This window comes from Rhinopithecus bieti, unplaced genomic scaffold, assembly GCF_001698545.2.
Source record: "Rhinopithecus bieti isolate Rb0 unplaced genomic scaffold, ASM169854v2 scaffold_36904, whole genome shotgun sequence".
Taxonomy (NCBI): Eukaryota; Metazoa; Chordata; class Mammalia; order Primates; family Cercopithecidae; genus Rhinopithecus; species Rhinopithecus bieti.
The window spans coordinates 730,288-746,605 of record NW_016815705.1 but is presented as its reverse complement, the minus strand read 5'-3'; the positions used below and the strand labels follow the sequence as shown (position 1 = coordinate 746,605).

The window sequence follows — 16,318 nt, the reverse complement described above, 5'->3', positions numbered from 1 at the left end:
GTTATTCAGTTCAATGATCACATTAGGTTTTCCTTTCCAATAGTCATGACATTGGTGGTTTGAAAATGATCTTGGCTTAAATTGACTTTTACTTTCTTTAATGTGAGCTCTTACAACTTCCAGAAATGGAAATAGCAGAGGTTAGGTTTTTATTCATTCAATAAAATGCATAACTTTTCATTACTGAAAGGCATGTCACGAACATATTGAACAAGTGTTACATGAAATAACTTTGGTAAGAACTACTTCAGGCTGAAATATATGAAGCTGAGATGATTTTGCTTAGAATGATATATCAAAAAATCAGCAAAAGGAGAAGAAAAGCAATTCTTTATTTTTATCCAAATATATCAGACTTCATAATTTAGTTTCAACAAAAACTTCACCATATATCATCCAAACCAAGACATTGTAAGAGTGAAAGGGAGTGCTACCAATAATTACACAGGTACAACAGGTATAAACTGGAATCTTCCTGGGTAAACTGGGACCTATGATCAACCTAGAAATAAGGGTTAAACTGCAATTACATGCAGAAATCATACCTTTCCCACGCATGTGTGGAAAAGATAAAAAAAAAAAAAAAAAACCATTCACTCAGATAAGGTAATTTCAACAACAGTAGCTCTTTCTCATCAGATAGATTTCTGTTCACATATTATCCCCGTCCTAAGCCAGTCACATTTTCGAAAATAATCAATTTTTACTCCACACAGTTACTTTGCATTATGTTACCCTGTTTTTATTCTTTTTTTTTTTAGATGTTGAGATGGAGTCTTGCTCTGTCACCCAGGCTGGAGTACAGTGGCAGAATCTCGGCTCACTGCAACCTCCGCCACCCAAGTTCAAGCGATTCTCCTGCCTCAGCTTCCCCAGTAGCTGGGATTACAGGTGCCTGCCACCATGCCCAGTTAATTTTTGCATTTTTAGTACAGACGGGATTTCACCATGTTGTCCAGGCTGGTCTTGAACTCCTGACCTCAGGTGATGCCCCAACCTCGGCCTCCCAAAGTATTGGGATTACAGGCGTGAACCACTGTGTCAGGCCTGTTTTCTTCTCTGAACTGATACTTAGACTGTCTGAAGTGGTCTCATTTGTTTTTTGTCTCCTCCCCACTCTCCTTCTGGTATACAGTGTTCATGGTGAGCAACGGCCTCCTCTGACTTAGCCACGTCCAAATCCCCAGGAACTAAAAATGCCTACGACATAGAAGGCATGCAAAAATTTTGTTGAATGTGTGAATACACTTGGAGAGTTTGTTTTTGGCTCTGTCTTCTCCTTGGTACCAAAGACAAATTAAAATGACTCTCCAAAGTAAATTATGGCTCTATTTAGTTTTTAAGTTCTTGGACTAAATGATCTATGCACTTTTATTCCACTGCTGATCAATATACCATGCCCTGTGTACCCCTTTCTCTCTCTGTCACTATTTTGTTTCCTACATCCACAAAATAAGAAAGCTTGGTTATCTAAGGGTATAGGGCAGTTCGCTCCATTCACAGTGGATGCACACTCAAGATTGATCATTTTGCCAGTAAGAATTCCCTGGTATATGTTTGCACCTACAGAATTTGGTTGATACAGAGGTAGCCAGAAGGTTTTATTATAGTCAATGATTTAAGTGATGTATTAATTTGCCAATAATAAAATTATCACAAAATTGTTAAAAAATAGGAAATAATGAGAGCCCAAACTAGCAATTAATGACTTACATATTAATGAGAACTTTTTAAAATTTGGGGCAGACTTAAATTATAATACTTAAGTTTTATAGGAAAACCCATGATATTCTGTTAAGGAGCACTTTAAAATTTTCATAAAAGTCTTTGCATTCCAAATTTTTATTTTGAAAGTGTTCTACTGATCACTAGTTTTGATTCCTGCTAACAAGTCATAAATATCAGACTTCAGGATTAGAAAAAACAGTACTGTTAAAATTATTTGGGTAGACCAGGGATCCAAGACACCAATAAAATCAGTGTTCACCAAAAAACTGTGTGTAAGATATCTTCAATTTATCTAATTTTAATTTCTCTCTGGTCTGTGCAAAAACTTCCTCCTGAACTATAAGTGACAGGCATGGGATAGGTTCCCTAGGTGAGGAAAAAGTCTATCCTGTTACAACAAATGCCATAAACAAGAAAACAGAATTAAAAAGAGACTCAATTAGACATACATATTTTAAGCATAAATATTTATCATCTGTTTCATTGCATTGTCATGTCTTCTTAAAATGATTGGTCTTTAAAATGGACAAAATTTCCAGAAAAGGAATGAAAATGTTTCCGATTTACTCGGTTTGAAACAGGGACCATTAATTGTATAACTTCACACAGATTCTGATATATTCAATATAACTTGGCTACTGTCTAATAACATGATTCAGTGTTTGTTCAGAGCTCATCTTTGTATTAGATCATATACAAAATAGATTTCCAGATTTTAATTAGTCTAGGAAAGGAATAATTCTCAATTTAATCAATAATTATGTCTCCCCAGTACTAGCAACTTTTAAAAATCATAAGAAATGTTCGGTGCTATACTGAGTACTGGTATGCTCTAAAGTTTACAATTTAAACATGTAATGGTTATATTTTTGCAGGGCCATAGATAGCACAAATTTGTGTGATTCTCTCATATAAAATACAAATGAAAGCCTCCCAGGACCTTAAACAGCAGAAAACATTAAATCAGATTTTAAAATGACAAAAATTTAAGGCTAAAATATTTGGTATTAATAATTAATGCCAGTAGCCTTCCTACTCTAATAAAGTAAACATGCACAAGAACTACAACTTTGAACAAAACATCACAATTTTATCAGATATATATGTATGTATGTATGTATGTGTATGTATGTGTATATATATGTATATGTGTGTATACATACACACACACACAGACATATATTTAGTTTTATCGCCCTGAAAACTATTCACTCATGTTTGGCTTAATACATATGTTAGAAATGTCGGGGAGAGTATTTCCCCTTTAAATATATATATATATATTTTTTCCAGAATATACAATATAAATATGCCATATATAAATCATGCCATAAAACTAAATGCAAAATTTGCACATTATTGCATGCTTGATGTGATAATACATGCCCGTTAATAACTTCCTTATGATGTCCTCCCTCTGTAACTGTTGCTTTCTGCACATTAGCAATACTTGGGAAAGGAAGGGTTCTCAAATATGCTTGTAGAACTGGGAGGAAAATATACTTTCAGATTCCTTAGGGAGAATTACCTCATCGCCAAATATTGGACTATTACTAAATCAAACATTAAATAATGCCTAAAGGAGTGCTTTGTTATGTGAAGCGATCAGAGTTCATTTTTCTTAATTTGGCTGGAAGGTTCCCTTCCATCCTAGCTGCTCCTCCAGCCATCTTTTGAAGCTTTGGTGGCAAATCAGCCACAGACTGGCTCATGGGATCAGATAACATCTTGGTGGTTTTAGATACCAGTTTTTCTTCTGAGTTGCCCGGAACTGAACTTATTCGTTGAAGTTTCATGGGCAAGTCTCCCAAGCTGTAGGCTTTTTCTGAAGTTGTGGAACTCATCCTCAAGAGTTTTTTGGGAAAGTCTTCTCTTCCAGTAATTTTCTGCAGCTTAGATGGTAGTTTTGTAGTAATATCATCTAGTCCATCTAAGCATTCCACAGAATTATGTCTTTCTTTGCTGTTAGTTATGGCTGGTGCTATTAAAGGGGAGGACATGAGAAGCATTTCCTCCTGCTCTTTCACACTGTAAGGTGGGGTGGGGACTTCAAATGTTGCATGGAACTGGGAGTAATCAACTTTAAAGAATCCCTCTTCTAAGGAAATTACAGGAAAAAAACGGTGACCCCAAAGAACTTCATCTTCAGTATATGATGTTCGAGCTTGACAAGTCATCCCTACAAGAAAAGAGAAAATTCTTGATAAATTATGCATAGTGGAAGCACATGTAAAGCCGGTTTGGCCTAAATAATTCATTTCACTTTCTTATCTAGGTTTTGGACTGTTTATCTGAAGCCTGAATAATAGAATAGATTAAAAATTGTACTCTAAGTTAATAGCTTTGATACATAGAAGGACGATGCGTCATTACATAAATATTAACCACAAACCAAAAGCAGAAGTAGCATAGAATAATTTCAGAACATACGTGTCCCTATAAGGAGATAAGTGGAAAAATTATGTAACAATTTTTCATCATTTAAGAAACAGTGTCATAAATAAAACAAATCTGACATTGAATCTAAACTTTAATACTGTGTAAACTTAGAAAATATATTTAACTGAGTATCACTTTATTCTTCTGCAGAGTAAAGCACTGTCAACAATACCTGTCTCACAATGTTGCTGTGACCATGAAATAACACATACAGAAATGTAAAATTTGTCATATAATATCTACAATAGGTGACTCCATTAATGACAGCTTACCTTTTTCTCTTTACCTAGCAAAGGCTTGCTATGGGGGTTGGGGGGCAGTGGGAGGGAAGGAGGACAAAAGGTAACTCTCCCAAGTATTTGCTAAACCAATAAAAGGTAGTCATATTTACATGCTAGAAAAAGAAAAGTCATTGTGGTGGTTATATTCTTTTGCATCTGTAAGGCCAGAATAAACTTTTGCTCAAGTTTCAGAAATCCATATGCTAAAATCAGTGATCTGGGCCATGTGATGTATCAAGTTGCACTCTTGCTCTAGGAATATCTGGACCTGGATGCTGGCTATCAGATGTAAATTTTTTCAGTTTATCAATTATGTTCCTTGAATATCATTTGCCTCATGGTATTCTAATTTACTCAATTTTGTTCTCTTCATAAATCATTTATTTCGATTGTGTTACAATCAAATCAGTCAACTTGTGAATATTCATTTTGTGAAGACTGGAAGTACAGGAATAAATTAAAAACATGTATCAAGTTTCTGTCTCATGTTAGTCAAAACACATGATTTTCTGTAAGTAGTAAAATTCACCAATTTCTCTACTTTAATAGAAGTCTATTAGACTTCTATTAAAGGCTATTAAATAAAAGTCTATCAGACTTCTATTAAAGACTATTAAAATGTAAGATAATGATGAATTCTAAAATCATTCCTTCAATAATTAAGTATAATTTAAATAAGTGATGATAGTTTTTCTTCATTCATTTCAATTCTTCCCCATCCATTATAAGTAATTTCTATTGTTTTTGAGCCTGGCATAGTTTGGAGGAAGGGATATCTGTCTTTCTTCTAACTGACTTGCAATCACACATACAATACATATAGATAATTAGGATATAATGCGTAATTAAGAAGCCACATTTGAATCCTTCCAAAATCTTGCCTTATGAAAATTGTTAGATATTACCAAAGAATTAGTTACCACTATATACTATTTTTTATGACAGTTTTAAAATAAACTCATGTAGAAAATTAGTATCTATTATGTGACTAGCACTGTGTTAGGTGCTCTCTCTCTTCTTCCCTCTTTTTTTTTTTTTTTTTTTCCATTCTAATCTTCAGTATGGTCCTGTTAAGAAGATATTCTTGTATCTATTTTAAAAACGAGGAATTTAGTGCTCAGAGAGGTTAAGTCTCTTGACCTTTCTTGAGCACAGATCTAATAAGCTATAGAGAAAAAATGTATCATCCTATTTATATGTGTGTGTGTGTGTGTGTGTGTGTGTTTAATTGTCGTTATTTTACTTTGCTGTAATGTCTCTAATATTTTAGTTAGGAATGCAGTTATCACTTAAACTCTGCAATGGTGCACATCTGACTATGATCAAATATCCGTGTTTATAATCAATTTTACGTGAGGAATAGCCCCAGAAATATTTATATATAAGACAATAAAATGAGTTTTAAAATATTAAGTGTAAACACACACATAGCAGCATTCCGTATTTTCTAATAGCTTTCTGGCCTCTAAGTATTTCATAAGAAAAATCATAGATTATCACTTAATCAGGAAAAATAAATGTATTTCCTGATATATCAACTTGGTTTTATTTTGAGAAATTTAAAGATAAAGAAAAGTATCTAGAATAAAGAATAAATATCTGATGTTATTGTTAAGCAATAATAAAACAAATAATGTGGAAGTGCCTTATATTTTCTCCCTAAAAGCAACCACTGTCATTTTAAGTCTTTCCCATCCAAGACATTAATTTAAAGTTGAGAAAAAAGACTATAAGTATATTTTTACTAAGTGATAATACTGCCTTACAATCTTTTTTATTTTTACGTTTTTCGAGATGAGGTCTCTGTCGCCCAGGCTGCAGTACAATGGCACCATCTCAGTTCATTGTAGTCTCGACTTCCCTGGGATCAGATGATCCTCCCACCTCGGCCTCCCAAGTAGCTGTATTTTTTTTGTAGAGACAGGGTTTTGCCATGTTACTCAGGCTCGTCTTGAACCCAGCCATTTTTTTAATTTAAAAAACTTCAATCATTGAAAATTGATGTCAGGCAGAATTATCCTAAGTGAGGTCACATACTTAATATTCAGTGTCTTAAAATGTAAGGAAAGTTTGTAAGTTTGTCCTTTGATTAATGTAAATACATATTAACATCAAGTTAAAATAAATTCAGGTTATGAAGTCTGTTCAATTATTTCTAACAATCACAAAGTAAATTTTGAAATAAAATTTGATGATATCACCATCTTAGTCCATTTCATTTTGGTGGTCTTTTTTTTTTTTTTACATTGGGAAAATAACATTAAATAAGAAATCAAAATTTTGCCCCTGCTTTTACCATGATAATTGGGAAAATAAAATCTTATAAAATGTTAACATTGGGAAAACAGGCCATCAATTATTAAGTTACTTAAAGTGCTACGACATCTACAGTGGAAACGTGTGTTCAAATGTTTGTTGGCATTAAAATACTTGTAATCATTGTTACTGAAATGCTAATGCATGATTTTGACTGAAAAGGAAGGTGGAGAATCTATTTTACTATATCAAATTAACTTTACTTATTTTCCCAGCAAACTCACATAAATGAGGCAACATCTGAAACATAATTAAAAAGTTTATGAATTTGGCTGTCAATGTCACTATGAAATAGCTTGTGAAAATTACCTAAAGCTCTCTCGCCCTGTTTTCTCGTTTATAAATTAGACATAACAACATATCTTCTCTTAGAAACCTACTGAGAGTTTGAAAGCAAAAGACATAGAACCTTGCTTGCTGTGTAGGCAATGCCCATTAATGACTAGTGTTTTTATTGTTCTATACTAGTCACTTGAATTTCCTGTTCTTCCTGAAAATTAGTAAGGTGACTTAATATGTATGAGAAATTTTTACATCTTTGTAATTTATCCCATATTAGTAATATAGAAAATTAAGAATTAAGTTTAAAAGTCACTGTCGTATGATATAACTTTTTTTTTTTTTTTTTTTTTTTTTTTTTTTTTTTCAGATGGGATCTTTTCTGCCACCGCAGGCTGGGTGCAGGTGGTGCGCGATCACAGCTCACTGTAGCCTAAACCCTGGCTCAAGCCAATCTTCTTTCTTGCCTGTTGCTCCCAAGTAGCTGGTATTACAGGCACAAGCCACCAAGTCTGGCTACTTTTTAATTTTTTTTGTAGTGATGGGGTCTCACAAAAGGCTGCTCTCAAATTCCTGGCATCAAGTGATCCTCTCAGCTCAGCCTCCCAAATCCCAGGCTGCTCTCCAATTCCTGGCCTCAAGTGATCCTCCCACCTCAGCCTCCCAAAGTGCTGGAATTACAGGTATAAGCCATTATGCCCGGCCAGTAATTTGCTTTTAAAATTGTCAGACAATTAAACATTCAAAATATTTAAAAATATAGAAAAAAGTTATATTACTCGTATTTCCAGTTTTTAGGGTTTCACAACATTTTCCACCTAACTATCCCTAATAGCAGAGGAGACTAAGTATGGACATATGGGGTGTATTAAAAGGCTTGCAGCAAGCAGAATGGCTAAAATCAATGTTAATACTATGTTAAACATGCCAAGAACATTTGCCAGCACCTTAACCTTTGTTTGTTTTTCTGCTGTTCCTGTCCTACTTTCATTAGATGTAGGTACCCAAATAGCAGACATTTCCAATTCACAATCATAGTTTTAAAATCTGGTTTCATCTCAGGTTTTATGAATTTGCAATCAATATATGGATAAGGATATGGAAGATTTATAAATTGGATAACAGAAAAATGTCTATGTTTGCCAATCTGCATCTTAGACAATGAACTAAGATAAGATATAATTGAGAGAGTACTTCTTTTTGCAAAAGTTATCCCAAAATGGTGATGAAAAAATAAAATGCAAATTTCAACTGAGAAGATTTAAAGTAGATATCATTATGGTTTCTAAGAACATGCATGTATCATATCATTCTTCCTTCTAGAATTAGAATGCTTTATATTTCTTATTCTAATTAAAGTTATTTTAAAATAATCCATGCTTAGATTCATAACTGGAAATGCCATTTGAATTAAAATAAATGCAAGTGACTACTATTATTCAAAGGGTACTATGCGATTGCACCTCTTAGCCAGCAACACAACTGTTTGCATGTTTTAACCAGATTCCAGACTTGAACAAATGTGGTGAAAATCAACACGAGCTCATCTCTGTGGAAACTGGCAAAGCAACAGATGCTGCTACTGGAAATAGCTGGAACTTTTGAATCCTTAGATAAAAAAAATTTTGTATAAAGAAAAAAAGATTTATTCTGTGCATTGCATTGCAATATTCACAGATTTAAAAGGGTATATATTACTGTTTAGTGTAATTTATTCCAGTATCAGTATGCCCATTTAAAATGGTAGAAGCAACATAGTCTAACCTCTTTATTTTTGACATTTTCCTTTCCTGACTCTGCCTTTAAACTGAACTAAGTTCATCCTTTTAACTGAATTAAACATTCATTCAAAGAACAGATCTGTGGAAGGTTTTAAAGTGAAAATGACAAAGTGAGTTGTTATTTGACAAGTCCTTAATTAAACTTTCAGGATATCTCTAACTCAGTTATTTTCCATTGTTTCTCCTAGCTGGAGATGGTGGATGTGTCACTCACACAAAGGGGGCACAATATGGTTAAAAACAATATAACTACAGGCCAATAGGGAATGTCTGAATGCCGTGACACAGAAAGTATCACACAATCAATAACTTCTGCACATGGAGGCTTTATCTAAACCTTACCCAATATAGATGTGTTTGGGGGAGGTTGGGGGAGAGAAGAAAGGGAAGGAGGAAAGGTGGATAGAAGGATAGAGAGAATCAGAGCCAGAGAGAGAAAGAGAGAGGAGAGCAAAAGAGTATTCTCCTCTAATGGTGGCTGTGGCTGTGTTTTATCACATATCCGTTAAACAAAAGCAGAAAAAAAAAGAGCAAATCCCTTTCAGTTAAGCCATGTGGTAATAATGTCTCTATAGGATTATATGTCAAGTATCTCTCTAAACACTATTTACAAGTTGTCTTTAATCCTCACAACTCCTAGAGGAAGAGACTGTTATCCCCCTTCCTGTTTTCTAGAGGTAGAAACTGAGTCACAGAGGGATACAAGATAGTAGGATCACATAAAGGTGAAGCAGCTGGAAATTGAACATAAGAAATCAGGCTTGAGGATTCATGCTCTTAATCCCATCTCTCTATCAAGTAGTACTGTGTAGGCAAAAGAAGAAACAAAAGAGAGTTTAGTACTAGTAATATAAGTAATGAATATTCGAATTAAAGTGTCAACTTTTGGGTACAAGAGCATCAAGTCTGTGATTTTGTGGTCAAGGGGACCAGATTTGACACAATAAAAACAAAGCAAGTGATGAAAGAAATGAACCTTTCTTCAGGGATGAACACCAGAGGCACTCTGCACAACTCCCTGGAGTAAGTACTGTGGTGTCAGACAACCATGGGGCCGCATCCCAGCTCTAGCACCTATGCTGTTTAACTTTGGGATAGTGCTTTGCCTCTCTGAACCCCTGTTTTTCTAATCTTGAAAATTATAATAATAATAATAGTACTTGTATTCTAGGATAATTGGAATAATTTTATGAGATATTGTATGCAATGTGTTTAGCAAATGTCTTAATAAATATTAGTGATATTTATTGTAGCTGCTATTACATGTGGAAAAAGTATGGGAAACCAATTGATGAGTGAATTTTTAAGAATTAAAATAATGAATGAATCATCTTCCTACTGGATGGGAAAAATAAATATTCGCTCATGTGACTGTTGGTTAAAATTGCTAATTATAAACATAAAAATTATAATAGTGGTTATAATAATTACATGTTGAGTAACAATGTACCAAGTAGTGTGCTATATATAGGTTTTATATATTTCATCTCACTATCTCATAAAGGCAAAACTATAAATAAGATTTTATTATTTTCACATTTCCAGGAGAAGGATAGAGCTTGAAATTTCAAGTAACAGTGGCCGGGCGCGGTGGCTCAACCCTGTAATCCCAGCACTTTGGGAGGCCGAGACGGGCGGATCACGAGGTCAGGAGATCGAGACCATCCTGGCTAACACGGTGAAACCCCTCTCTACTAAAAAATACAAAAAACTAGCCGGGCGAGTTGGCGGGCGCCTGTAGTCCCAGCTACTCGGGAGGCTGAGCCAGGAGAATGGCGTAAACCCGGGAGGCAGAGCTTGCAGTGAGCTGAGATCCGGCCACTGCACTCCAGCCTGGGCAACAGAGCCAGACACCGTCTCAAAAAAAAAAAAAAAAAAAAAAAAGAAATTTCAAGTAACAGAGAGTAAACAGCAGAGCTAAGTCCAGAACTCATACTGATTCCCAAACCTAAGCTCTTAACAAATAACTTTACTATCTAATGACTTCCTTAGTGAAAGCATATTAAACTGAAACATAGAATTAAAAATTAATATTTGTACAAATATATACAGGTGGTATATGTGTATGTATATATACATATATTTGAGTTATTAGTTATTAAGTAAATTGTACTTAATACAATTAAGTATTAATTGTTCGTTTCTAGTGTGGGATCCAGATTTCTTAACTACTTTCCTGAATAAACAAAACCTTTTGGTATCACTATAAGGATCCGAAGCAAAGAGATTCTATAGGACAATGCTAGCTGATATTCTGGTATCCACAGTAAGCAGGTCATATCAGCCCTAGAGGCCAGTTGCAGAGAGGGTAAAGCATCGGTTTTAATGCCAGATGCACCTAACATCAAACACTGAATCCCAGCTCCACCAGTAATTAATACTTAAAAAACTAGTGACCTTAAAAAAACTAATACATCTCTTTAAGCTTTAGTTTCATTATCTGTAAATTAAGGCCCACCCTGCTAATTTCACATGAAGACTGTGAAAATTAAATGAAATTAAGTGACATATGTAAACTACACGCACAATAAATATTGATAGTTTTTTCCCAGAAGAATCCTTAAATACAGGCTATATGACTACAGCTTTAATTTACACAGGCACATACACAGAAGAAAAGAACCTGAAAATTTAACCAAATAACATATTAGTTTTTTCCCTAAATCTATTCTATTATTTTCTTCAAATTGGCAGTTGTTTCAATAAATGAATCAGTTAATAGCTTAGCATGCAGAGCATGTTGTATATCACCAAGTAACTTCTTAGCCCACTCTACATATTGCCCTGAGGATTACTAAATGAGGACTATAGCTATTTCTTCTCTAAGGTACTTCCAAAATTTCACCCATCTCCCAAGATATATTAACTATAACACTAACTTAGCATTCTCTGCATGTTCTCTATTGCGTTGTACTGAGCTGAACCCAAATGTAAAGTATAAACTTTCTGAAGAAGCTTATGATGTTTTTATTTTTAAATCTTGTTTATAAAACACAAAGACACTGCATACAATACAGTTCAACAATATAAGGTTACTGGCAACAGGCTCTTTTGAGATATAGGTTGCAAAGTCATTAAGAATACATAAATTGCTTCCAGAAACTGCAGTTTTCAAAAAGATGGAATCTCTTCATCTCCACATATTCTGCTCAAAACAGACTTTTAGTGAGGAGTAGAAGGCTCTGGCATGCATTCAACTCAATATTATCCTCTATTATTTACAAGCACTTGGTCTTACAATGTGTTCTCAGACATCAGTTTGCCACTACTGTTCAAGCTAGGTCAAAGAATTTTAAAAAACTAAAAATACAAAAGAAGAAAAGCCCAGTTATATTTGCCAGAAAATAAAGCTTCAGTAAGAATTTTATAAACAAATATTCAAATACAATACTTAAGGGTTCTAAATTCCCAGAACAAAAGAAAAAATAGATTTTTAGCAATGATTAACAGAACACAACGTTAGAGGTTCTAAAAGGAAGATAAGTGCAGATGCTAAAGGTTCACGGTCAGGTAGAAAATGTGACAGAAACTTCACAATCATATTGCTGAAAATAGATTTAGGAGAGACAGGGAAATATTAAGGAAAAAAACATGGGCTTTGAATATAAACTTGAGATTGTTCCTGTTTGGATATCTCACTGTTAGTAAGACCTTGGGCATGTTATAATCATCTGAACCTTGATTGCTATAAAATATGGGTAGTAGTACCATATAAAATATATAATGTATATGGTTATTATGACTATAAATGATATAACCTATTTATGGGCCTACTATATTAGCTGGTAAATAATAAAGGTTCAATCATTGATCACTATTATCAGTCATGATTATTAAGTTTCCAATTAATTAAAAGATTAGTTCAGATATATTTTAAATAATTCTTTAGTGATCATCTAATTTCTCAGAAACAGATCAATGCATAGAATAATTTTCACCAAGTTAATTTCTGGCAATTTGATACAGACTATGTTGTCTATATTTATCTGGAATACGAGGAAGTGTATATAATGAACTGAGTAAAACAAACATGAGGAACTGAGCCCAATCTACTATCACTTTCAACCTGGCCTGCTCTGAACAAATTTGACTGAACTTTGTAGTAACTAACTTTGTAGTAACTACTTTCTTCAAAATATAATTGATTTATCTGCTGTGTTGACAAAGCACTGCCTTTAACTCTCTACTCTTACTTCAATTAGAAGCATTGCAGAATTTGCCAAATTCATTCTTTTTTTTTTTTTTTTTTTTTTTTTTTCTGAGACAGAGTCTCACTGTGACACCCAGGCTGGAGTGCAGTGGCACGATCTTGGCTCACTGCAACCTCCACCTCCCAGGTTCAAGTGATTCTCCTGCCTCAGCCTCCCGAGTAGCCAGGACTACAGGCACATGCCACCATGCCCAGCTAATTTTTGTGTTTTCAGTAGAGAAGGGGTTTCACCATATTGACCAGGCTGGTCTTGAACTTCTGATCTCAAGTGATCCACCCACCTCAGCCTCCCAAAGTGTTGGGATTACAGGCGTGAGCCACTGCACACAGCCCAAATTCACTTTCAACTGATTATTATTACTCTAATAATAATCGAACAGTGGAACAGTGGAAATGTCCCAGTCTCCTCACACCTTTTTCTGCTTTCTCCTTATGATATTTATTAAAGCATGTTTCTTTGCATTGTTAATTATAGAATAAAAGCAATAGCTACCTAAATAAATTCATGCTATTGTTTTCCCCAGTAAGATACAATTTTTAGCTTTCAAAATATCTTCACTATCTAACTACAATATAATATAACTATTGTTGAAAGATACTCCATAAGACTGACATCAGAAAAGATATTTTTCAGGCCCAGTGTGGTGGCTCACACCTGTAATCCCAGCACTTTGGGAGGCCAAAGTGGGTGGATCACTTGAGGTCAGGAGTTCGAGACCAGCCTGAACAACATGTTAAAACCCCATTTCTACTAAAAATACAAAAATCAGCCAAGCATGGTGGCACATGTCTCTAATCCCAGCTACTTGGAAGGCTGAGGCATCAGAATCGTTTGAACCCAAGAGGCAGAGGTTGCAGTGAGCTGAGATTATGCCACTGCACTCCAGCCTGGCAGACCTAGCAGACTCTGTCTCAAAAAATACATTTTTTTTTTTCAAAAGAAAAATAGAATAAATTTCTGGCTTAAGGCATTCCAAAATGGCCGAATAGGAACAGCTCTGGTCTACAGCTCCCAATGTGATCGACGCAGAAGACAGGTGATTTCTTCATTTCCAACTGAGGTACCTGGTTCATGTCATTGGGACTGGGTAGATAGTGGGTGCAGCCTATGGAGGGTGAGTTGAAGCAGGACAGGATGTTGCCTCACCCAGGAAATGCAAGGAGTTGGAGGATTTCACTTTCCTAGCTGTGGGAAGCTGTGACAGACTACCTGGACATGCCCAAATACTGCACTTTTCCAAAGCTCTTAGCAACCAGCACACAAGGTGATTCTCTCCTGTGCCTGGCTTGGTGGGTCCCACACCCACAGAGCCTTGCTCACGGCTAGTGCAGCAGTCTGAGATCAATCTGCCAGGTGGCAGCCTGTCTCGGGGAAGGGCATCTGCCATTGCTGAGACTTGAGTAGATAAACAAAGTGGCCGGGAAGCTTGAACTGGGCAGAGCCCACCACAGCTCAACAAGGCCTACTGCCTCTAGACTCCACCTCTGTGGGCAGGGCATAGCTGAACAAAAGGCAGCAGACAACTTCTACAGACTTAAACGTCCCTGTTTGACAGCTCTGAAGAGAGCAGTGGTTCTCTCAGCACGGCGTTTGAGCTATGAGAATGGACAGCCACTCCTCAAGTGGCTCCCTGACCCCTGTGTAGCCTGACAGGGAGACACCTCCCAGTAGGGGCTGACAGCTACCTCAAATAAGCGGCTACCCCTCTGGGACAAAGCTTCCAGAGGAAGAATCAGGCAGCAATATTTATTGTTCTGCAATATTTGCTTTTCTGCAGCCTCTGCTGGTGATACCCACGCAAACAGGGTCTGGAGTGGAACTCCAGCAAACTCCAACAGACCTGCAGCTGAGGGGCCTGACTGACAGAAGGAAAACTAACAAACAGAAAGGAATAGCATCATCATCAACAAAAAGGTCATCTACACCAAAACCGATCTGCAGCTCACCAACATCAAAGATCAAACGTAGATAAAACCACAAACATGGGGAGACACCATAGCAGAAAAGCTGAAAATTCTAAAAATCAGAGGGCCTCTTCTCCTCCAAAGGATTGTTGCTTCTCGCCAGCAATGGAACAAAGCTGGAGGGAAAATGATTTTGACGAGTTGACAGAAGTAGGCTTCAGAAGGTCGGTAATAACAAATTTCTCTGAGCTAAAGAGGGATGTTCGAACCCAATGCAAGGAAGCTAAAAACCTTGAAAAAAGATTAGACGAATGGCTAACTAGAAAAAACAGTGTAGAGGAGACCTTAAAAGACCTGATGGAGCTGAAAACCATGGCATGAAAACTTCGTGACACATGCACAAGCTTCAGTAGCTGATTTGATCAAGTGGAAGAAAGGGTGTCAGTGATTGAAGATCAAATTAATGAAATAAAATGTGAAGATAAGGTTAGAGAAAAAAAGAATAAAAAGAAACTAACAAAGCCTCCAAGAAATATGGGACTATGTGAAAAGACCAAATCTACATTTGATTGGTGTACCTGAAACTGATGGGGAGCATGGAACCAAGTTGGAAAACACTCTTCAGGATATTACCCAGGAGAACTTCCCCAACCTAGCAAGGCAGGCCAACATTCAAATTCAGGAAATACAGAGATCACCACAAAGATACTCCTCGCGAAGAACAACACCAAGACACACAATTGTCAGATTCACCAAGGTTGAAACAAAGGAAAAAGTGTTAAAGGCAGCCAGAGAAAAACGTTGAGTTACCCACAAAGGGAAGCCCATCAGACTAAAGGTGGATCTCTTGGCAGAAACTCTACAAGTCAGAAAAGAGTGGGGGCCAATATTCAACATTCTTAAAGAAAAGAATTTTATACCCAGAATTTCATATCCAGCCAAACTAAGCTTCATAAGTGAAGGAGAAATAAAATCCTTTACAGACAAGCAAATGCTGAGAGATTTTGTCACCACCAGGCCTGCCCTACAAGAGTTCCTGAAGGAAGCACTAAACATGGAAAGAAACAACCAGTACGAGTCACTGCAAAAACAGGCCAAATTATAAAGACCATTGATGCTATGAAGAAACTGCATCAAGTAATGGGCAAAATAAACAGTGAACATCATAATGACAGGATCATATTTACACATATCAATGTTAACCTTAAACGTAAATGGACTACCTGCCCCAACTAAAAGACACAGACTGGCAAATTGGATAGAGTCAAGACCCATCAGTGTGCTGTATTCAGGAGACCCATCTCATGTATAAAGACGCACATAGACTCAAAATAAAGGGATGGAGGAAGATCTACCAAGCAAATGGAAAGCAAAAAAAA

At 35.9% G+C, this 16,318-nt stretch overlaps 1 protein-coding gene across 2 annotated transcripts in view; it reads right to left on the bottom strand.

Moving 5' to 3' along the window:
• Nucleotides 1-315: 315 nt before the first annotated feature.
• Nucleotides 316-16,318, bottom strand: part of KCNJ3 (potassium inwardly rectifying channel subfamily J member 3) — a 166,960-nt gene continuing 150,957 nt past the window's right edge. The window contains exon 3 of one of the 2 annotated variants that reach the window (XM_017853577.1): nt 316-3,907. In XM_017853577.1, coding sequence (XP_017709066.1) covers nt 3,321-3,907 — 587 coding nt within the window. In that variant the 3' untranslated portion in view covers nt 316-3,320. The remainder of the gene's footprint in view (nt 3,908-16,318) is intronic. The other variant, XM_017853578.1, reaches the window with a different exon arrangement.